The sequence below is a fragment of the Geotrypetes seraphini genome, chromosome 6, assembly GCF_902459505.1.
Source record: "Geotrypetes seraphini chromosome 6, aGeoSer1.1, whole genome shotgun sequence".
Lineage (NCBI taxonomy): Eukaryota > Metazoa > Chordata > Amphibia > Gymnophiona > Dermophiidae > Geotrypetes > Geotrypetes seraphini.
This window is the reverse complement of record NC_047089.1, coordinates 137,823,662-137,846,679: the sequence shown is the minus strand read 5'-3', so window position 1 is coordinate 137,846,679 and position 23,018 is coordinate 137,823,662. Positions and strand designations below refer to the sequence as shown.

The 23,018-nt window shown below is 42.0% G+C and overlaps 1 protein-coding gene across 1 annotated transcript in view; it reads left to right on the top strand.

The window, feature by feature from the left end:
- TMEM131 (transmembrane protein 131) overlaps nucleotides 1-23,018 on the top strand; it is a 396,906-nt gene that overhangs the window by 198,384 nt on the left and 175,504 nt on the right. The window contains 6 exon segments of the mRNA XM_033949394.1: nucleotides 2,723-2,831; nucleotides 5,609-5,762; nucleotides 5,859-6,029; nucleotides 9,890-10,000; nucleotides 10,084-10,218; nucleotides 16,056-16,160. Coding sequence (XP_033805285.1) covers nucleotides 2,723-2,831; nucleotides 5,609-5,762; nucleotides 5,859-6,029; nucleotides 9,890-10,000; nucleotides 10,084-10,218; nucleotides 16,056-16,160 — 785 coding nt within the window.

Below are 23,018 nucleotides of genomic sequence, written 5' to 3'. Positions count from 1 at the left end.
GCTTGGAAATACAACCCCCCCCCCCCAAACAACCAGGGGTTTTAATTATCGGAATAAACCGACTGGTCTACACCTGTTGGTAACTGTTACTAACTCAGTACATATATGCAAATGTATTCTCCCTACTATCAAATTTATTTTTCATTTCTAAAGAACTTCAGCAACACCACGCAAAGCTCAAGTCTTTCATTGCTTTAAGCTTCACATGTCCACTCTTCATCAGTTCTTTACTAATTGAAAAGTTTGTCCTCGCCGTTCTGACTTATTAGTTCAAAATACGTTATTTATTATTCTATCTTATTTTCTATCTGTTACTTAGCTTTGTGGTTTCATACGCCAGGGGTATATGTAGCCAACATATTTCACCTGATGCTTTATCAAGGCTTCCCATGAGGCGTGCCTAAGGTCCTTATTTGCTCAGATGTCAGACCTTAGGCCCCTCCCCATGCATCACGTGGAATACAGAAGGAGGAGCTTAAGGCCCTGATTGACTCAGATGCCTATGGGGAGGGGCCTTATGCATCTGAGCCAATCAGGGACTTAGGCTTCTCCCCATGCATCATTTTCCACATGCTTGGCCTTGGAGCTAGAGACCATGCTTTCCTCCAGTTCCCAAAGTCTACCAAAGGTGCAGGGGGAGGGGGGGAGGAGAGCATTTGGTGGGAGTGGGCATCCCTCCTATCCTTTTTTTTTCTGGGAGGAAGGGTGATGGTTGGGAGGTGTCCAGGAGTGGGTGGGGGAATGGCACGGGGGAATTTGGCCAGGGAGGAGGGAGTGGCATCCCTTCTACCATTTTCGCTGCCATGGGGGGGGCGGCAGCATTGGGGAGGGCCATCAGTGCAGGGGCATTTTTTTAAACGGGGCAGATTGTACGTGTGTTACACTTGCACAACATCTATGCTATTAAAAAAACAAAAGTCATCCTAACAGCAGTGACAGGAGGCTGCTTCCCCTGTCACTGCTGTTAGGGCTCTGCACATGTGTCAGTCAGATTTGCATGCAAATGATTTGCACCTCCATGGAAATCATTTGCATGCAAACTTGGTAGTGCATCAATCGCTCAGCCAGAATCGATCAAAGAATCCGCCAACAGCAATCCAATTGGTATTACTGACTGACTTTAGTTCATCTAGCCCAGAGTGGGCATTCCACAAGGTGAATGAAAAAGGCAGAGGAGGAGGAAAGGAACACAAATGATTATATTGTGGTGTGACCTGCATGAGAAGAGTGAGGGCTTATTGAGAGGACTGGGATTGGGTATGGTATCCCTGGTAGAGAGCAAGAGAAGGAGTAAGAGAATACATATAAGTGTGGGAGATGCATACAGTTAGAGTAGGGATGGCTGAATGAGAGGGAGAAAATGTTGAAGCTTTAGAGCTGAGAAGAGGGTGGAGGACGAAAGGGAGGGGTGAGGTAGTGAAATCAAAAAGTGAGTGGCAGCGTAGTGGTGGTAGGTTTAAATGGTTTAAGGCGATGAGAGAGATTGGGGAAAGCCAGTATTAGGAGGAGGAGTTGGTGCATAGGAGTCATGGGGGGAAGGGGAATAGGCACCTCCTTAGTGGACAGTGAAATATATCCTGGATATGAGAGAGTTTCCTAGGCCTAGATTGGTGATTCAAGTCAGATTTGTGAGGCTTGTGAGACAGTGGTGGCATGGTCAAAATTGCCTGGGAGCTATTTTCATAAGATGAAGGTGAAAGTACCTTGGTAGTGTAGTGTATAGAGTTCACATGTGAGAGGCATAATTATGTGGGAGACAAGGGTAAGAAAGTAGGGTTAAAGAATGGGGGGAAAAAGATCTGCGCCTTTGCCACAAGCAGTCCCCCCCAAAAAAAGAAAATGAATGAAGTCAGTTATAAACTCTTAAGGATGTTTTTAAATGGTTGAATCAGGGTTGGAAGGAGGGGCACTGCAAGATAATGATCAACTCATAGGAAAAAAAAGAGTCTGTTGCCAATGAGAACATTCTCTTTTTTGCATGTTGACAATCTTTATCCTCCGTTGTCTTTGAGAAGGGAAATCTGTAGCTAGAAATTCTTATTTGAGAGTACCATATATCTTTTTTGTTCTTGGAGTTAAAGTTGCTTATCTTTAATAGGTGTTCTCTGAGGACAGACTGCGTAGTCCTCTTAACGCCATCATAGACCTGACCACTCATTTAAAACATGTGACCCATACAGTTCAAATAAATAGTTGGGTCTAGGTCAGCAGAGGAGGAAGTTGTGACTTGATTTGTGCTACATCCTTTAAGAGAAATGGAGAGCCAATTCTCTACAGAATCATCCTAGGACTAAAAAAGAAAAATGCTAGCAGACTTGCATGGAATGGTAGTATAGCTATGTTAAACTTTAGAAAAGAAAGCAAGGTAAGCTAACAGGAAATATAAGACTAGTACGTAGGCAGATAAAGGGGAACATGGCAAGTGTCCTAGTACACTTTGCAATTAAGAACAAAAAAGGACGGAGTAATATTCTGTACAGTAAGCTTTGCCTGGTGCGTGGCTGATAGCTGACTAATATCCTTTGCTAGAAAACTGTAGATTTTGTCAGCTGGACAAGATAGTTGCTTTTTAAGTTTTATCTGAATGTTAATTCATAATGTGTGTGTTGGTTGATTGCATGATGAAACAAGGTGTTTCTATTACATATATTTGTTAATCACAAATGTATAGTGTTTTTTAAAAAAATATTTTTATCAAACCTTTTCTTTCTTTGTGGTACAGCTTCAAAAGCAAAGAGAGCATCACAGTTTTCTGGAAAAATAACTGTTAAAGCAAAGGAGAAAAGCTATTCTAAGTTGGAAATTCCTTATCAGGCAGAAGTATTAGAAGGGTAAGATTGCACTAAAATGGAATCCTGGTACCTGTACTGTTGTAATTCAATTGCTGTCTCCATCTTTGTGCCATTCTAGCCAGCACTTTATCTGCTTCTCTTCTCAAATTCTTTACTTTGCGTTTCTTTTGGCAGGGCTGTCTTAGGACAGCAGCTTCAGGGGAATGAAAAAGACCTTCTGTGTCAAGGCAAAACAATATGAACTAGATGCACTAAAGTCAGCGATCGTCTAACGATTGTTGCTAACCTGGTTTTGACTGGTTTAGCAATGATCGGATTTGCTGACCCGATGCACAAAATGGTTCACTGTGTGATTTTGTGCACGATTGCTCATTCTCCAATCCAGCCATGCAAATAAGGTAATTAATATTGAAATTGCATGTAAATTAGCAGAGCAATTGATGCTCTAGCATGGCTTCCTGATGCACGAAAAAAGTGACTGGTCAAGACCAGTCACTTTCCTGTCCTACCAATACAAATTAATATAGTTATAAAATGCCATACCTTTTTTTTTTTTTTTAATGGGCCCCTTTAAAAAAGTCCAAAACACGAGCTGAGCCACCCCCCTTCTCCAATGATGAACCCTCCCCCCCCAAAAAAAAATGACAACTGTAGGTCCCTGAACCCCCAGACAGAGAGACAAGAGGGATGCCCACTCCCTCCTGCCAATGAAGCCCCCACCCGCAAACCATCCCCTACCCGTCCCCTCCCAAAAAAAGAAAGGATGTCCACTCTCTCAAGCCACCAGATGCTCCCCCGAACCTCCACCCCCCCTCCCCATACTTTTGTCCAAAGTTGAGAGCAGGAGGAAAGCCAATCCCTCCTGCTGTGAGGCCCATCAGTCCAAAATGGTGGGCCTCCCCCTCCCTGATGCCTAAGGCCATGATTGGCTCAGATGCCTAAAGCATCACATGATGCACCGAGGAGGGGAAGGTCCGCCATTTTGGACTTGCGGGCCTCAGAGCAAGAGGGACAGTCTTCCCTCTTGCTGTCAACTTTGGAATCCTCCTTCCTATTTTATTACAGTGCTATTTGATTCCTTTTGTACAAACTGAGGGGGAAGGAAGGAGGAGGGGTTGGAAAACATGATTGACAGTTTTCTGCAAGCAACTTGCTGGTTAGGATACAAGAACCTAGCATTCAGGACCACAAGGTGCATCTAAAAGAATGAAGATTACTGAAGTAAGGACCTAATCTTTCTTTATTTCATCTTATCTGTGTATATCAGTGGTATGAAACTCAAACCCTTTGCAGGGCCACATTTTGGATTTGTAGGTACTTGGAGGGCCTCAGAAAAAATACTTAATGTCTTATTAAAGAAATGACAATTTTGCATGAGGTAAAACTCTTTACAGTTTATAAATCTTTCCTTTTGGCTAAGTCTTAATAATATTGTAATTTATAGCTAAAGAGACATATGATCAAGAAACTGTTTTATTTTACTTTTGTGATAATGATAAACATACCGAGGGCCTCAGAATAGTACCTGGCAGGCCTGGTGTATATTTCTACCTTTGCTTGTTCTCTTTGCTGTCTTTTAAGATGCATCCATTCTGTTTTTTTAATGTGCATCTTATTAACAATGTAAGTACCATGCTATGCAGTAATGTGTATGGTTTGAATATTTTACTATAATTGGTCAGGTTATACTTACAGTACACCACCTTGAAAAAAGGTGGTAAATCTTTATACACAAAATAAGTGAGATTTTGTTCCTCAGATTACTGCAGATCCTACTTGTCCCAATAGAAAGAAAAGTTAGATATATGCAATGACCATGTTGTGTAACTTCTCACATATGCTCAGTAAAGCATCTGTGTTTTTGTTTTAGTTCTGGTCTTTTTTCCCTATTCCCTTTCTACTCTTACTGGGCTTAGAGAGCAGCATGCAACCAGTCAGGCTCAGTGAGAACCAGACACTTCAAGACTCATCACATCTGTTTAGTTGAATAATTACAATATTGTTACAAAATAAATACTGACAATTTTTTTGGGGTCTTGGGGTTAGAGATTGAGTGTGTTTTGTTTTGTGACTTGCCATTTGATCTGAAGTCATTCAAGTTCTATCTCTAGGACCCAGTGATTTGACAGGTCTATTTAGTAGAGAAACTCGGTTCTCTGTGTCTAACTTCAGGGTTCACAGGCCCTGTCCCTTTATGCATTTCATCTCTCCTTGTTATCTACATTTTTCTTTATTAAAGCAGGAGCAGCTTAGAACCTGGGGAGAGAAGGAGGATCTTGGTCTTGATTGTTAATCTTTATAGAAGCAGCATCTTCAGACTAAAAAACACACACTCTGTGCTGTTAAATATTTATTAGGGCCTTTCTGTTTGAGAGAGAAACACACATGGGAGGAGGAGGTGGTATTATGAACACATGCTACAGTAGTTCACAATGTCTGCATTTTCTGAGCCTACAAGATGCTACTGTTCATGCTATTCAAAAAGTGTATGAGGATGTGGGATGAGAGTGGTAGGATTGAGAGGAGTGCAGGACCAGAAGTAGATAGTGTAAGGGAAGGGTGTAAGTTGAAGTTACCATCCCAAGAGAGAAAATCTGATATGTGCTTTTTTTATTCATCCTTCTTTGACTTGTAAACCGTGAGTTAATTTTTGGAGCCTTGACAATAGGTCTTTTTACATGGCATTTTTAAAAAATGTTTTGAGCAGAGCTATCAGTTTATCAAAGGTTGCTTGTCTTATAGAATTGACAAGAAATATGATGAGGGGAAAATGACACATTGTATTCTAATATTTATTTTCTGTTCTTTGGCATTAGATACTTGGGCTTTGATCATGCTGCTACATTATTTCACATCAGAGACAGTCCTATTGATCCTGTGGAAAATCCCATCATCCTTACTAATACATTTAGTTTTTCAATCTTCATTCATGATGTTTTGTTACCAATTGAAGCAAAAGCAATGTTTAAAGTAAGTCCTGGTTTTTCTTCTTTGTTGAAAATTAATTGAAACATATTTTTAAATTTAAATTTTTAAATTTTTTTTCCTGTTTACAAATCACTTTAGGTTCAGAACTTCAGCAAACCTGTATTAATTCCACCTAATGAAGCCAGAAATGTATTTTCACTTGTTTTCACGCCATCCACATCAGCTGTTCATATAGATAACAATATATTGCTCATAACCAACGCCTCTAAATTTCATCTACCTGTGCGGGCATACACAGGATTTTTAGATGTAAGTATTTGTTTTCTTAAAACTCAAGATCTAAATAAAAAGCAAAAAAAAAAACTACAGCTTGAAGACACGTGTGTCTGTTTCAATTCAGACCACTTGTTATATCAGAGGCTAAATTGACTCAGTAAAGCAACTAATTCAATAATCTTCAGTAAAGCCAGTTGAACTAAATACAGTTATACTATATTTTATATTTAGTTAGGATCTTCAGATCGCTGCTGGTGTATACTGTATTACTCCTTTACAGCCCACGTCCTCATTGGTCCTTCATTTTATTTCTCAAAAACCTGTCGCTTGTTTTTCAAAATATTTTATATATGTATAAAAAGACTTAACTTGATTTGTGTTCAAAGTTTAACACCACCCCTCCCGACATGAATCCATGTTTAAGAACATAAGAACATAAGCAGTGCCTCTGCCGGGTCAGACCACAGGTCCATCCTGCCCAGCAGTCCGCTCCCACACCTACTTCTTCAGGGTTGAGGTGCAGTACGAAAAGGCATTGCTTCCAGTGTTCCCTCTAAGCGGGCGGGTGTTGTGAGCAAACTTTTTTCACTGTGAGCTAAAAATATCGGGCGCCAGCAAGTTATGAGCCAAATAAATATGTTGCTTTCTACCACAGAACTTCCTTACGTTTGTATGGAATCTATCCCCTTTCAACTTTAGAGAGTGCCCTCTCGTTCTCCCTGCCTTAGCTACTAAGTCTATTCCCTTCAGTACCTTGAATGTTTCTATCATGTCCCCTCTCAATCTCCTCTGCTCAAGGGAGAAGAGGCCCAGTTTCTCTAATCTTTCGCTGTACGGCAACTCCTCCAGCCCCTTAACCATTTTAGTTGCTCTTCTCTGGATCCTTTCGAGTAGTACCGTGTCCTTCTTAAAGTACCAGTGCTGGACGCAGTATTCCAGGTGAGGGCGTACCATGGCCCGGTACAGCAGCATGATAACCTTCTCTGTCTCTTCAGTCCAGCATCTGCCCCTTCCATTCACTGTCTGTCTTTCCCTGCCATCTCTCCTCCTGCCCCCCCCCCACCCCCCAATTTGGTCTAGCATCCATCATCTTCCTTCTGTTCCCCTCATGGTCTGGCATCTCTATCCTTCCCTCCCCCCTGTGGTTTTTAGCATATCTCTCTTCTCATTTCCTCCACTCAGATCTGATCATTCTCTGCTCTCTCTTCCCTTTTCTTCTCTGGTCTTCCTTCTCTATTTTCTGCCTCCATCTAAATTAAATTCTTTCTTACTATTTAGTCCCGTTTCCCTCTTTTCACTGTGTCTACACACAGCTTGTCACCCCTTTCCCTCACCCCTCCATTATGTTACTATTTTCTTCCCCCTTTATTTATCTCCTCCTTCCATCCAGTATGTGTTCTTTCCCCACTTCCATTCAGCATCTGCTCTCCCTTCTCAACTGACATCCATCTGCCTTCTGCTCTCTCTCCCTTCTTCTCACTTCCATCATCTGTCCCCTTCTCTCTCTCTCTCATCTCCTCCATTCCATCATCTGCCCCTTCTCTCTCTCTCTCTCCCCCCCCCCCAACTTCCATCATCTGCCCCCCTTCCCCTCACCTTTGTGGGTCACTTTCTTTCCCCTGAGGGTGGCTCATGTCACAGGGGAAGCTTTGGCCGAGCAGAACCGCTTGATTGACAGTGGAACTTACTTGATTGATGTCGATGCTGGGGCTCGTTGCCGTTTGAAGGAAAAAAAAAAGGTGGAAAAAAGGAACCTGTAAAGGCGAGAGGAAGGGAAACCTCCAGGACAGCTGCTTTTTGCCCTCCTTCAGCGGCCCAAGAGTTCAGACCAGCAGCGGCAGCTCTGTATGCTTTTAACTTCGGCACAGAGCTGCCCCTAATCAATAGTTTAGCGCGGTTTCATGAGGCAGCCTCGGGGCCTTTGATAGCCGGCCCGCTTCGATGATGCGATGTGGGCCGGCCTAGCAAAGGCCCCGAGGCTGCCTTATGAAACCGCGCTAAACTATTGATTAGGGGCAGCTCTGTGCCGAAGTTAAAAGCATACACAGCTGCCGCTGCTGGTCTGGAGGTGCGGAGACAAGGCAGGAGGCAAACGCGGTGGAAGGCAGGAGTCCCGGCACAGCGACTGCAACAGGAAGTTGCAAGTCAGCTGACGCCGGCCTTTCGTTGCGGCGGGGACCGAATCCTTCGTGGACCGGCAAGATTTTGTTTGCGGACCGGCGGTTGAAGAACTGTGCTCTACACTGTGTGCGCTGCGACGAGAAACTTGTGCGCTGCGAGGTAATATTTTGTGCGCGTGCGCACGTCAACGCAGCTTAGCGGGAACACTGATTGCTTCTATCTCTTGTATTTCAAAAATGGCCCAATGCAAGAGACAGAAGCAATGCCTTTCCAACTGCAGGTCACATTTGCTGCTTAGAGGTTTCATTGTATTTTGCTTACATTGAATATCATTTATTTGAATGTTCTGCTAGGAGCGCATGTTCAGTTTAAGTACCTTAAAAATTTTAATGCACGTAAAACTGATTGCACTCTATACATAAACATATGAATTAATGAATATACTGTATAGTAGGGATTTGCATGCATTAGAAAGCTCTAATGTGCATAAAATACATACAGTAACAATGTGTAATGTACATGGTATTATATAGCTACCGTGTTTCCCTGAAAATAAGATAGGGTCTTATATTAATTTTAGCTCCAAAAAATGCATTAAGGCTTATTTTCGTGGGAAGCTATTCTTTCTCTTTTCTTTCTCCCCACCCCCATGTGCAGCATCTTTCCTCCTCACCCATACCCTTGTGCAGCACAACCCCACCGACCCTCCTACTGTGAGACTGACATACCTCCGAGGCATCCATAAACAGCGGCAGCGCTCTGAACAAGCTGCTTTGCAGCCTTCCCTCTGCCGCATCACTGATGTCATCAGTGATGCAACAAAGGGAAGGCTGCGAAGCAGCCAGTTCAGAGTGCTGCCGCTGTTTTTGGATGCCTTAGAGGTATGTCAGTCTCACAGTGGGAAGGTCTGTGGGGTTGTGCTGAACAGGGGGATGGGAGGGAGGAATATAAAGATGCTGCATAGGGAAGTCCCAACTCTGGTGGGGAAGGACGCTAAGCAGCCCATTCAGAGCACCGCTGCTGCTTTAGGAGGCTTTGGAGCAGAGGTATGTCAGCTTTCACTAGGTTGGGGGTCGCTGATGGTAGGTAGTAGTCCAGAAATAGTAGATGCCTGGATTAAAAAAAATTTTTTAAAAAAAATTTAAACTAAGGATGGAGTTGGGGAGTGTCAGGGGCATTCAGGGGTGGCTGCGGGGTCGATATTAACTAGGGCTTATTTTTGAGGTAGGGCTTATATTAGGAGCATCTTTAAAAATCATGCTAGGGTTTATTTTCGGGGTAGGTCTTATTTTTGGGAAACACAGTATTACTATAGTTTGGGTATTCCAAGTTTAGTTTGCAATTTTAATTAAATATGCTGCCATTTGATCATTTCACTATATTTGTATACTAAACTACCTCAATATAAGGTTGCCTATTTCAAGTTACACATATTGAATGCTGCCTTGAGTGAATCTCTTCATAAAGGTTATCAATAAATCTTAATTTCCTTAAAAACCCCCCACAAATAGTATCTTGTATTTCAAGTAACAATTCTTTGGGTTTGAGAATGTTAGTTGGTACATGAAAGGCACTTATAAGTTATTAGGATTGATGGGGAGGTTATAGTCCAAAACTTGTAATTAGGCTTTTTGCAGAATTCTTCACAATTATTTTAGTGACATTGAAGAGAAAGTGTGTGGAAAAGTGCATCTTTAATGTTACATAATACCTAGATGATAAATTTGTTTAAGTAAATGTTTTCACTTTCTATTAATGTTTTTTCTTTTTAGTATTTTGTACTGCCCCCAAAACTAGAGGAGCGCTATATAGACTTTGGCATACTGAGTGCTACAGAAGCCAGCAGCATTCTAATTGCAGTTGTTAATAGTAATCCCATTGAGGTAAATGATTCATGTACAAATTTTTTGATACTGTAAATACATTTTTGTATAAATTTAAATTAAGATTTGCTATTTCTTTTTAGTTGGCTGTAAAAGGCTGGTATGTTATAGGAGATGGTCTAGACATAGAGCTCCTTACTACCGAGAAAGGTAACAGAACTACAATAATTGCAAACCTTCCAGAAATTGAAAATGCCACTGGATTAGAACAAACATCGGTAAGTATTTTGTGCTCCCAAATGAAGTTATTTAATAATGAATATAAATTGGTAAAACTAATTAGACTTGTAAAGGAACTGCAGGAGCTGTTTAGTTTATATTGATTGACCTTTATATTAAAGTTAAAAAAAACTTTCAGTTGATCTGTTGTGTTGCTAGATCATATGATTTGGAATTTGCAGCTAATTACCTGAAACAAGTATTTCATTCATAACAGTTTATAAAATAGTTTACAAGCTAAAAGATTTGTTTGTTCTTATATATGATTAGTTTTTTTTTTGTTTTTTTACAAATTTAGAACCATTAAAAATTCTATAGAATTGGTTTCTACTTGATCCTTTTTAACATATTCACCTTTTGGTTTAATAATTGAATAAATCTGATCATACAATACAATATTAATCCTGTGTGCTACTGGTATATCTGAAATGTAATAACAGAGGTTGGAAAGTTTTTGTTGGGAGGGAGTGGAATCATGATATGATAGAACCTCAGGTTTCATTTAGTATTTTGTTTTGAACTAATCAGTTTCCTTCCCTATTATGACGTTTTCTCTAAATCAGACTCAAACATTTTCTGATATGAATTTGCAACACAGCAAGATTTGACTTACATGCTAAAAAAATTTTTTTTGCATTCAGAAAACAATTACTAACAAAATTAAGGGCTCCTTTTACGAAGGTGCGCTAGCGTTTTGCACGCTAGCCGAAAATTACCACCTGCTCAAGAGGAGGCAGTAGCGGCTAGCGCACGCGGCATTTTAGTGTGTGCTATTCTGCATGTTAAGGCCCTAATGCACCTTCGTAAAAGGAGCCCTAAATCAATAACAAAAATATATGGAGAGTAAAATATTGCTGAGATTTTGCAAAGTGCATATTCTGTCTGCCTTAATTCATTTAAGTTCTAAATGCTTTGCAATGATGCTAGAATTTGATATTAAATCAAGTATTTAAGTGAGTATATAAGTTTTAGGTACTTTTCATAATGAATGTTCCTATTTGGTTAGCTTTTGACTGGCTGTCTGTAGGCAGCTTTCTGATGTGCTGTGTATAAGTAAATTTGCATCAGTTCTGATAAGTTAATAAAGAAGTGGGAATTCAAAGCAAAGCCATTTATGTTCAGGAAATTCATCTAATATTTTGCATGATAAGAGCAGTGCATATATACTAGTGTTTAGTCTTGCTGCTGCTCCAGATTGCTTATATCCTCCAACTTAGCTAGAATTCCTCCTCATACTAGTTTAGTTACTCTATGAATCATAATTCTGAACACAAAACTATGAAATCTCTACACTGAAAGTTAGCACACACACCAAAAAAAGCTGGCTTTTGAGCCATGAATAGAGTGATGAAGTTGGACACAGTGAACTTCTTTTAAGGAGTAGTCTAATGTAGTGGTTCTTAAACCTCTCCTGGGGTACCCCCAACCAGTCGGGTTTTCAAGATATCCCTAATGAATATGCATTAATTAGTACAAACATGGCTTTAAATCACTTAAAATGGCTTCAGTTAACTCAACAATAAATACCTACTAACTTTAAGAAGCCTTTTATTGCACTTACCATTTTTTATTACCACATAATAAATATATCTATATCACACTGATTTAAATAACATAGTACCTAACCACACTCTCCTATGAACAAATCACACTACACAACTGTTTTCTTTATAAAATAGCTTAACGGACTGGACTGGACTGGAACAAAGTCTGTCTCTAGTTTGCAGGAGGAGAGAGTTGTTACGGAGGTTTTGAACCTCATGCTGCTGTTATATGATAAAATGAACTATGATAAGTGGTGAAATAACTCGGTGAAAACCTGAAGCATTCACGGCTCCTGAAGACGCTGATCAAGCGAAACACAGCCCTGTGTTGGGCCAACTGAGCAACATGATTGTAGAGTCCAATGGTGATATCAGAAAGCATAAACTATAATCATTGTGGTTGAGCAACATGAGACTGTGGTAACAATTTGCAATACAGCAAAAGAACGTGTGATAATTTTAAAAACGGGACAATGTGGTTTTGAAAGGAACTGAAATAGAAAAGGCTTTGTTCCAGTCCAGGTTTTCTGGCCTAATGGGGTATTCCCGTTGAGCTATTTTATAAAGAAAACAGTTGTGTAGTGTGATTCGTTCACAGAGAGTGTGGTTTGGTAATATGTTATTGAAATCAGTGTGATATAAATATATTTATTATGTGATAATAAAAAATGATAAGTGCAATAGAAGGCTTCTTAAAGTTAGTAGGTATTTAATGAATATGCATGAGGCAGATTTGCATATAATAGAGGTGACAGGCATGCAAATTTACCTCATGCATATTCATTAAATACCTACTAACTTTAAGAAGCATTCTATTGCACTTATCATTTTTTTATTATCACATAATAAATATATTATATCATGTTTCTATGCGTATTCATTAGGGATATCTTGAAAACTCGACTGGTTGGAGGTCCCCCAGGACAAGTTTAAGAACCACTGGTCTAATGGTTAGAGCAATTGACTGAGAACTAGGGAAGCCCTGTTTAAATCCCACTGCTGGTCCTTATAATCTTGGGACAGACGCAGGAGTAACCTGAGGCAATACTTCACAGAAAGGGCGATGAATTTGTTGAATGGCATCTCAGTGAATGTAGTAGAAATTAAGGCTATCTGAATTCAAGCAAACTTAAGACAAATACATAGAATCTCTAAGGGAGATGAAGGGATAGTAAATGAAATGGATGGGAAGACTGGATAGGCCTTATAGTCTTTATATGCTTTATTTTTCCATGTTTACAATTTATTTCCTACTTGATATACCACTATTGGGCATCACCAACATAACAATTTCTATATTTCTAAAACAAATGATTCGCCAAAACAAAACACAAAAGTAGAGAACAGGAGGAACAGATACAATAGCATACTGGAAATGATTAGGGGAGGGTAAGATACTATTACCCTGTTTCCCTGAAAATAAGCCCTAGCATAATTTTTAAAGATGCTCCTAATATAAGCCCTACTCCAAAAATAAGCCCTAGTTAAGATTGACTCCAGAAGCCCTCCCCCCCCCCGAATGTCCCTGACTCCATCCCTGCCACTAGTGCTGCCTGATTTGCTGAAAAAATTGGACTTATCAATTCAGCAACCCTCACCCCTGCTGCTTTAGGAGTGGAGTGGAGGTATGTCAGTCTTACAGTGGGAGATTTGGTGGGATTCTGCTGCACAGAGAAGATGGGAGGGAGGGATAGAAAGATGCTGCACATGGGATGGGGGGGAAGAAATGGGATGGAGGAGAGGAAGGGAGAGATGATTGTTGTACATGAAAAAAATAAGACATCTCCTGAAAATAAGCCCTAATGCATTTTTTGGACCCAAAATTAATATAAGACTCTGTCTTATTTTTTGGGGAAACACAGTTTTTCTAGAACACTACCAGATATTCGCAAAACTATACCGAGTCACAAAGGAGGCAGTCCCTGTTCAAAAGAGCTTACAATCTAATCGGGGGTGGGGGGTGATGGTTAATCTTCTGGCTGTGTTAATGAGCAGTAGTGTTGCATGATTCAGGGAAAATTTTTTTGATTCAGTTCAGCCTGTTGCCAATCAGGCATTTTTTTCCCTAAACATCCTGGCGGGTTTATTTTGTAGTACAGGCTGTTTGGCCCCTGAATAAGAGCCCTCTGAGTATCAGGGAGCCAGCTGCATAATCGGCAGCCTGAAGAATTCCTTTGACGGTTTAAGGTCTTTGCAATTTCTGATGCAGAAATCCTGTCCTTGCAGCCAGGCTGATTCAGACAAACAGGCACCTGAAGTCACAGAGAATATTCTCATTATTCCCTATGGATAACATCGAGACGGGGTCTGTAATTTTCAGTTTTAGAGGTTTCTGGGGTTAGAACTTGAGTACCCCACCTCTATATCCCTAAAATAGCTATTTTTTTTGTTCTGTCTCCAACTGCATGTTTTTGATGTGATTTTTTGGTATGGTGGCCTCTTGGATTTTTAACAATCTAATTTAAAACTTGTTTTTTCTGCCTCAAAAATGCTTGTTTTTGCTAGTGACTGTCTCTTATGGATGCCCCAGGCCTTTCTAGTCCTGTGTTGGTTGCACAGAGTTGCCGGTTGAGGAGCAGCTGTGTTCCACATACTGCGGGATATGGGAGGATGGGGTGGGAGCTTCGGGGTTGGCCCCAGTCAGTCCTCCAAGGCCTTGGAACCCCTGAGATCCCAGAAAAGCTGGTCTAAGGGAAATAAATCCTGCTTGGATGAACTGAGAGTGATGGGATGAAATGCATGTGCATGGTGGCGGAGGATTCATCTCCTCTACTCCATTCTAGGGTTACACAAGGAGCTGAAGGTCCCCCGATGCAAGGTTTCTCCAACTTTGTCAGTCTTTTATGGAAAACCTACTTAATGGGACCAGGAAGCGGTGTGTTGCCTTCCGGCACCCCTCCCCCACCTAAGAGAAATCCTTCTCCCAGGCAGGTGTCCCCGCCTCATACCATGCCGGTTCCCAGTGTCAGTGACCCTTCAGAGCAGGACTAGGATGATTGGAAGTCTCTTTCATGTCTTTATTATCTCAAGGCTTTTCTGTAACAGTGGATGATTTGAGATCCCTGACGAAATCCAGCAGCCAGGGGGCAGGAGTGGTGATGGATCACCCTCATATTTAAGCTTATTCTCCATTTTAACCAGCACAGATTTCAAAGTCTGTCTGTTTAATCCTATCTTGCAAGTTCCTCAATTGAGCCCCTTGAGCTGGGGCAGTAGTTTCCAAAGTGCTAACCTGATTTCCAGTCTCTTCCTAGACACCTCTAAAATATTAACTTTTCCACTCACCATATGTTATAATTGCATCAAAGCTGTCCAAATAGAATCCAAGGTTATCTTCTCAGGCTTCATGAGCTTCAATAAGCTTAACTTTACAGGAGTTCCTACTGGGCTTTAGTGCTCCATGCTTCCAGTGGCTCCCTCCTGTAGCTCTGAAATCACTGCTTCTTTGCCACATCTTGCTCATTGCTTTCACAGTAAGCATTTATGGGGTTACTCAGCAGTTCTGCTGCTACTTTTCTGTCAGCTGCAGTGCAGACTTTGCTTACTGCCACTTTAGACCCAGGTCGCACACAAACCTGTTCGGAGCCTTCCGCAGATGTTCCCTGCTGAGGAGGCAGACTATGTTTTGGGGGGCTCAGTCATTTCAGGTTGGAGGGAATCCCCCTGTTCCTCACCTACAGCAAGACTTGCTCCCAATATCTCTGTTTCCTCTTTGTTTGGGGTCCAACCATGTTCTCCTTAATGCCCCTTTTGGTTTCCCCATTCTTAAGTTCCAGAAGAAGAAATTCAGATTAAGGGAACCCAGTGCAGTAGCTCGTCGTGACACTTATACTCTGCCAGTGTCATGTTGCTTCTCCACTCCTTAGCTCTGTATTATTGTGATTTGATTAGAGCTGGAATAATTTTTTTCTTTTGCATACATACAATACTGACATATATTACTTACAGACCTATCCTTTGACCTTAGAATAAAGCTATTTTATTAAAACAGAAACTATTTCTTATAATTTTGAATGCCAGCTTAACACCAGTTGTTTTTCTCTCTGCGGGAAGAGGGCATGAATTGGCATTCAACACCGCTGATACGAAAGAAGAGATAATCTTGCAACACACCTTGCTGAATTATCTTTCAATGCTTTTGCTATACATTATCCATTATGTTTACAGGTCTGTACAGTTTTATCTTGGAAAAGTTAATGTGTTTTTACTATACCTAAACTGCAAAATTGCAATGGCTTTTCTCTCCTTGAAGGTACAGTATTTGAATCTGAAGTGATTTCTTCCACTTGCAGGTAATACTAGTTTCAGGTTACTATGCAGTATTTCGAGTGAAGTTGATTGCAAGAGAATTTGAAGGAATTTATGATGGAGCTATACAGATTACAACTGATTATGAGGTAATGCTTAACATATTAAGATAGCCTACTTATTTATTCAACTACTCTTTTCTAATAAAAACATCAAATAATGCTTATTAAGTAAATTTACTGAAGCATGACTTCAGAGTAGCTGTGCTCAATAGATTAATGGCTTGCAGAATAAAGATTTTGTAGTTAGAAGTGATACAACTTATGTATGCTAATAAAGAGTGCAATGCAGGATGCTATCTTTCAGCTAGGATTCAAATAGATCAATTCAGGAAACTTGTGAACCAAACTGGTAGTCTTACATAGCTCACACTTGTTTCCACTTCCACCTGAGTTCAGAAATCTCTGCAACATGGTAAAATAAAATACAGTATCAGCATTCAGTAAGTCAAATTACTGCACCGACTGTGAGATCTTTTTCAGTCTTCTGAAAAAAATATGTAGTAACCATCCAAATAGCTAGAATGTCTGCTTGAATACTTTTAGCTGAAATTTCCTATAGATTCTAGCAGAACTTGTCCCCTGGTGTGAGGTTGTATTAAACATAGAAATATGACGGCAAATAAAGGCCAAATGGCCCATCCACAGTAACCATTATCCTTTTCTCTCTCTGAGAGATCTCACGTGCTTATCCCAGGCCCTCTTGAATTCAGACACAGTGTCTCTTTCTACCACCTCTTTTGGGAGACTGTTCCACACATCTACCACCCTTTCTGTAAAAAAGTATTTCCTTAGATTACTCTGGAGCCTATCACCGTTTAACTTCAACCTATGTCCTCTTATTGCAGTTTCCTTTCAAATGAAAGGGATTCGACTCATGCACATTTATATTACATAGGTATTTAAATGTCTCTATCATATCTCCCCTCTCCCGCCTTTCCTCCAAAGTATACAGATTGAAATCTTTAAGTGTGTCCCCATACACCTTATGATGAAGACCACACACCATTTTAGTAGCCTTCCTCTGGACCGACTCCATCCTTTTTATATCTTTTTGGAAGTGCGGCCTCCAGAATTGTACACAATATTCTAAATGAGATCTTACTAGTTACTTTAGATTTGTGATTTTGTAATCATATTTTTATCCCAGGATAAGCAGGCAGCATACTTTCACATGTGGATGACATCATCCACAGAGCCCGGTACGGACGGTGCAAAAGTGTACTGTCACTTTAACTACTTAGAAGTCGCGTGAGTGCCTTCCCGCCCGACGTCAGCTCGCAGGACCATCAGTTCTTTAGTTTTTCATGGAGTTAAGATGATGTGTGTCATTGGAATCTTTCCAATCTTGCTATTTTTCTAATTTTTTGTGCCTTCCTAGTGTATTTTTCTATCTCGTTTCTTCATTTCTTTTATTTTCATTTGTAGTAGTTTATTTCTCGGTTTGTCCGGGAGTTTTTCTTAAAATTTTTTCTTTCCCATTTTTAGGTGTTTGGTCTTCCTCTTAGCCAGTTTTCCAGCCGAAGGCATCAAATCTTTTTCAGTCACTAAATTGCTCAACCCTTGGAGGAAAAATTCAGTCCTTCGATCTTGCATTGGCTGTTTTTCCTTTGATGTCCAAGCCTTCAAGTGACTTCAAGAGGTGTTCTCTGTACAACAGGGCCACTGCTTGCCCTGGATCAGTAGCATGGAATGTTGTTACTCTTTGTGTTTTTGCTAGGTACTGGCGACCTGGATTGGCTACTGGACTAGATGGACCATTGGTGTGACCCAGTAAGGCTTTTTTTTTTTTTTTTTAATATTTTAAATGTTTATTAAAGATTCTCAAAAAACAATACAAGTACCACATACAATAGAACTCATCAGGCAAAGCTTGATGCTCCAATACCCCCGCAAGTACTACCTAATACAGGGAAGTCCTAACTAGCGAAGGAACATCACCCCAGCACAAAACTCCCAACCCCCCCTCCCCAAAAAAACCTCTACCCGTATAACACAACCAAGACCACTCCCCCTACCCATTCCCTCCAGTATTTCAAAAAGGGGGCATATAGTGTGTTCTTCAACGCGCCCCATACAACTCCACTTCCCCCCCTCCCCAAGCAACCCCCCCCCCACCCATCTATCAAACAGAAAATGTTTTGGATCATAGGAAAACAAAATTTTTTTCCAAATCCACTCCTGGTACACATAATAGCCCAAGTGCTCCATTTGCGCCAACTTACACAACTGAAGTAGCCAGTCCTCGCCTGTTGGTGCTAAGCTGCGCTTCCACGACCTAGCAATCAAGCATTTAGCTGCCGCCAGTCCCATACGAACCAACTTGGTCCGCCAAGGCGTTGATCTTTCATTATGGAGTCCCAAAAGACAGCTCTGAGGTAAATTTAAATGGGTCCTGTATCCAAAGAGGTCAGGGTAGTGGTAACATGTAACCAAAATAATCTAATATCAGGACATTCCCACCAGATATGTAAATAAGTACTCATACCCTTGTTATACCTCCAGCAAAGACCACTAGTTTGTGTATACATGGAATGCAATCGCGCCGGAGTAAGATACCAGCGTGTTAATACTTTGTAAACATTTTCTTGGACCAATACGCTATGTGATGCTTTTTGAACCTCAAGACATATTTGTGCCCACTCCTCCCTTTGAAAAGTAAGGCCCAAATCCTCTTCCCACTTCTGCATATATGGATACTGAATGATCTCCTGTCCCCTAAAATATCTATACAAAATGGAGATGAGTCGAGGTACCCGTCCCAAAAGGAGCCACATATTTTCCATGTGTTCAACATTTTGAGGAGCCACCCACCCTTGCATAAAGGCCAAAAATTCACCCTGTACACACTCCCCCCCCTCCCAATGAACTCAACAAAACTGGGAATCCTGCCCCTCAATAGTAAATCTCGAAATGTTACCAATCCCAGAGCTGCCATCTCGAACACTCCCACGGCCATTCCCACCCCAAAATGAGGTTCTCCCGAATAGGTGCCAGAGAGGATATATCTCCCCCCCACCCTCTTTTCTCTGAACCTTACCCCATAAGCCCTCCAAATGACGCAGAAAAGGATTATGGATCTCTTGTAAGTCCATGGTAAGGATAGATGAAGTCCACATCCAGCACCGAAGAGAACAAGAAGGGACAAAACTATGTTCTAGTCGGACTCCTATCTTAAAATCCGCTATGGACCAATCTAACAAAAAACACAACTGCGCTGCCAAATAATACCAATGTAAATTAGGGACCGCCCTACCGCCATCCTCCCTAGCCGACCACAGAACTCTCTGAGACAAATGGGGATGTTTACCCTGCCAGATGAAGGTGCGGAATTTTTTATGTGTAGAGTGCAACACTCAAAAAGGCGCCTCCAGAGGCAGTCTGAAACAGAAACAATAGACGGGAAAACATGTTCATTTTAATTAACGCTTTGCGCCCCCACCACAAAAGCCACAGTCCATGCCATCTCTGCAAATCAACCTTAACTAAGGAAACAATACCCTCATAGTTAAGCTCATAAAGGTGAGATAAGTCTATAGGTAAATTAATACCCAGATACTGAATGGAACCCACAGTCCTCCTAAAGGCTACGGATCACACCCTCAACTTCCCCCACCGTAATCAGCTCGGAAAGTCGGTCCTGCTGAGATAAAACTAGGAGGTGGGTAAGGGAGAGAAACTCCTCAATCTGAGCAGCACTAGCCTGCTCAACGGAACCATAAAGCCCCCGATAATATTGTACAAAAACATCCTGGATATCAACATCCTTACTTTGAGAGCCCCCGAGGCATCCTGAATAGCAGTCACTGCTTCCATAGCCCTCCGAGCGCACAAATAACGAGCCAACAGTGCACTGAACTTATTACCATGTTCAAACAGCGCCTGCTTCAACTGGGCCCTACGAAATTCCAGCTCTTCTAATTGCAATTGATGTAAGTCCAATCTGGCCTGTTTCAACAAAGCAAAGGTCTGAGTATCAGGTTTAGTTTTATGTTGAAGCTCCAGAGTCAATATCCTTTCCCGTAACCCCAGCGAACATCGGGCCCTATCCCACTTCTTTCGCGCCCCCATTTAACAAAAAAAACCCTTAACACTGCTTTCATAGCATCCCACAAAATGTCATCCCCCCACAATCCCAGTATCATTAGTCTCCAAATATGCAGAAATAGTGTCCCTAATGTCTTTCAAAATTATAGGATCCCTTAATAAAGATTCATTGAGACGCCAGTAGCGCCTTCCAGAAACAACTTTAAGCCCTTGACATCGAATCCAAACAGGGCATGATCCGAGATCTGGATGGGTTCAATCTTGCCCTGTCCAATAGCACCCCATAAGTTTCTATGTGCCCAAAGCCCATCAATACGAGTATATGTTTGTGTAGCATGGGAATAATGGGAATAGTTTCTCTGAACACCGTGATGTAATTGCCAGCAGTCCACCAAGCCCAAACTCTGCATCATCTTAAGAAAGGCAGAACTGTGTCGACCTAAAGCAGACCATCCCCCTCCAGAGTGATCAAGAGTAGGGTCCAGGCAGACATTAAAATCTCCACCCACGAGGGTCCCTCCCCTGGAAAACTGTAGCAAATCATCTGTCAAGTGGGCATAGAAAGAAGCCTGAGAAGAATTAGGCCCATAAATATTAATCACTGTAATCTCCTTACCCTGAACCCATCCCCTCACTGCCAAGCACTTGCCCGCAGCATCCTTATACTCACTCTCCAGCTTGTACCCTACTCCCTACCTAACCAAAATGGCTGATCCCCCCCCGTTTTCATAGACCCTACTGCCTGATGAGCCCACACATATTCATACCGTGGAGAACTAAGTAGTCGCACATCTCTCAGCCTTAAGTGCGTTTCTTGGAGCAAACAGACATCCCACTGCAATTTATTCAGTTCCCTAAAGACTATGCTGCGTTTGCCAGGATTATTTAGGCCATTAACATTCCATGATCCAATCACCAAATCATTCCCCCTCTTCCTTTCCCCCCCCCCGTGCCCCCCCACCCCCAACAAGTTGAGACTGGCCAAAGACACGGGCAGTCAGGATAAAGAAGTGAGATCTCCCCAGAAGGCTAACAAAAGTCCCCTCCAGCATGCCCACATATGCACCTCCCCACCACCACTCAAAACCCCAGGCATACAAGCCCACCATATCCACCCCACAACCAACCATACACTCACAAAAACAACATGTCCCCAACAATCAGTCCATCACCATCACAGCATAGCCAGGTGCCTCAAAACAGAAAGGAGACCCAGCCATGAATAGCAAGAGGCCCAATCAGCAGAATCTAAAGAAAGCCCACGAAAGCCACAAAAAGGCAATCATGTGGCAGCTTTAGAAGGTTTTTTTACTGGAACGAGTCAGTCTTCCACAGCCCTACTGGCCTCTGTTCCTTAGGTTGAAATGAGGGCCCCGACTCCACAGGCACGTTGTTACATCCCAATTCCCTCAGGGCCGCCCAGGCTTCATCCATTCCATGGACTTTGATTTGCCATTCACTGTGAGCCAAACCCCAAAGGGAAAGAGCCAGCGGTACCGATGTCCCTCAGCTCTCAAACGCTGGTCACCTCCTGGAAACTAGGTCATTTTTGCAGCATGGCCCAAGCTAAGACCTGAAAGATGCCCACTGCCACATTATTCCAGCTAAAATCTGGCTTGCATCTCGCCATCTGGAGCACCTTTTTCCTTAATAGCAAAGTCACCAAAGCAGGCAATAATGTCTTTATTACCCAAGCCCCTCGTCTGGCCCAGACTGCGATGAGCGCGAACAATGACAATCGGAGCTGGGGCTGCACCCTCCACTTCAGTGAGCAAGTCCACGCATATATTGTGCACCACTTCCACACAGTTTTTATATTCCTCCACATCCGGCAACCCTTTAAAAAGCACAAGTTACATCGGCGGGGCCGATTCTCCAGGTCCTCCACCTGATTTTGTAATTCCACAATCGCCGAATTGGATTGATCACAGCTGGCTCGCACCTCCACCACATCCTGCATAAGCTCTGATACCTGGGCCTCTGTAGCTGCCACACGTGCGCCAACCTCCACCACCTCTGATTGCAACTCTGCTAGCGCAGCTTTTACATCCTGCCGCACTCCAATCATCTCCTCCTTCAGGGCCAGAAACCAGGTTTGTAAAGTGCGGCGTGATCCCCTCACTTTCCAGCGAGTCTCCCACCAATTCCTTGTCCTCTGATTCAGACGGTTCGGGAGCCATTTTTTTTTTTTCCGTGAAGCCAACCCGCTGCTCTCTCCCTGCGATTTAACATCAGCATCCTCTGCAAATCAGAACTTCTCTAATCACTTTTGGGTGGCCAAAATCGCAAAAAACTCAATCAAAGAAAGCTCTTTTTCACAGTAAACACCACAGCCCTTACAGAGCTGCTAAATCAAGCAGCCATTCTGTGGCGTGATGTCACTTCCTCCAGTAAGGCTGTTCTTATGTTCGTATGATCCACACAACTGGTGTTTTCAGTGCCTTGGTGCTGAGCACTAAGCAGGGTAATCTAACCTAAGCACTCCCTAAAGTGACAGTCCCATCTGGGGTGCCACTTGAGCAGCTTGCCCTGCTCTTAGGTGTGCAGGAGTAATGACAATGATACAAATATTTCCAAATAGATATTGGTTTTATTAATTTTCATAACAACTTTCATGGGGTCATTACTGAAGCCAAAATATGGCATTTCTAGCAAAGAACCCGACTATACTAGTTGTACATCCATATATACATTACATGAAGACATCCCTTCACTAACATCTAACTGGTCAAAAATATATGGGCGTGTCACAAAAGCATTCCTAAAAGTTACATTCTTATACCTAAAAAATTACAGAGGGGGGACAGAGTACAGAGCCTGGCAGGGAGGGGGGACAGGGTGCAGAGCCTCGAAAGGAGTGTGGGGTTGGGTGCAGAGCCTGGCAGGGAGAATTTGGTTCAG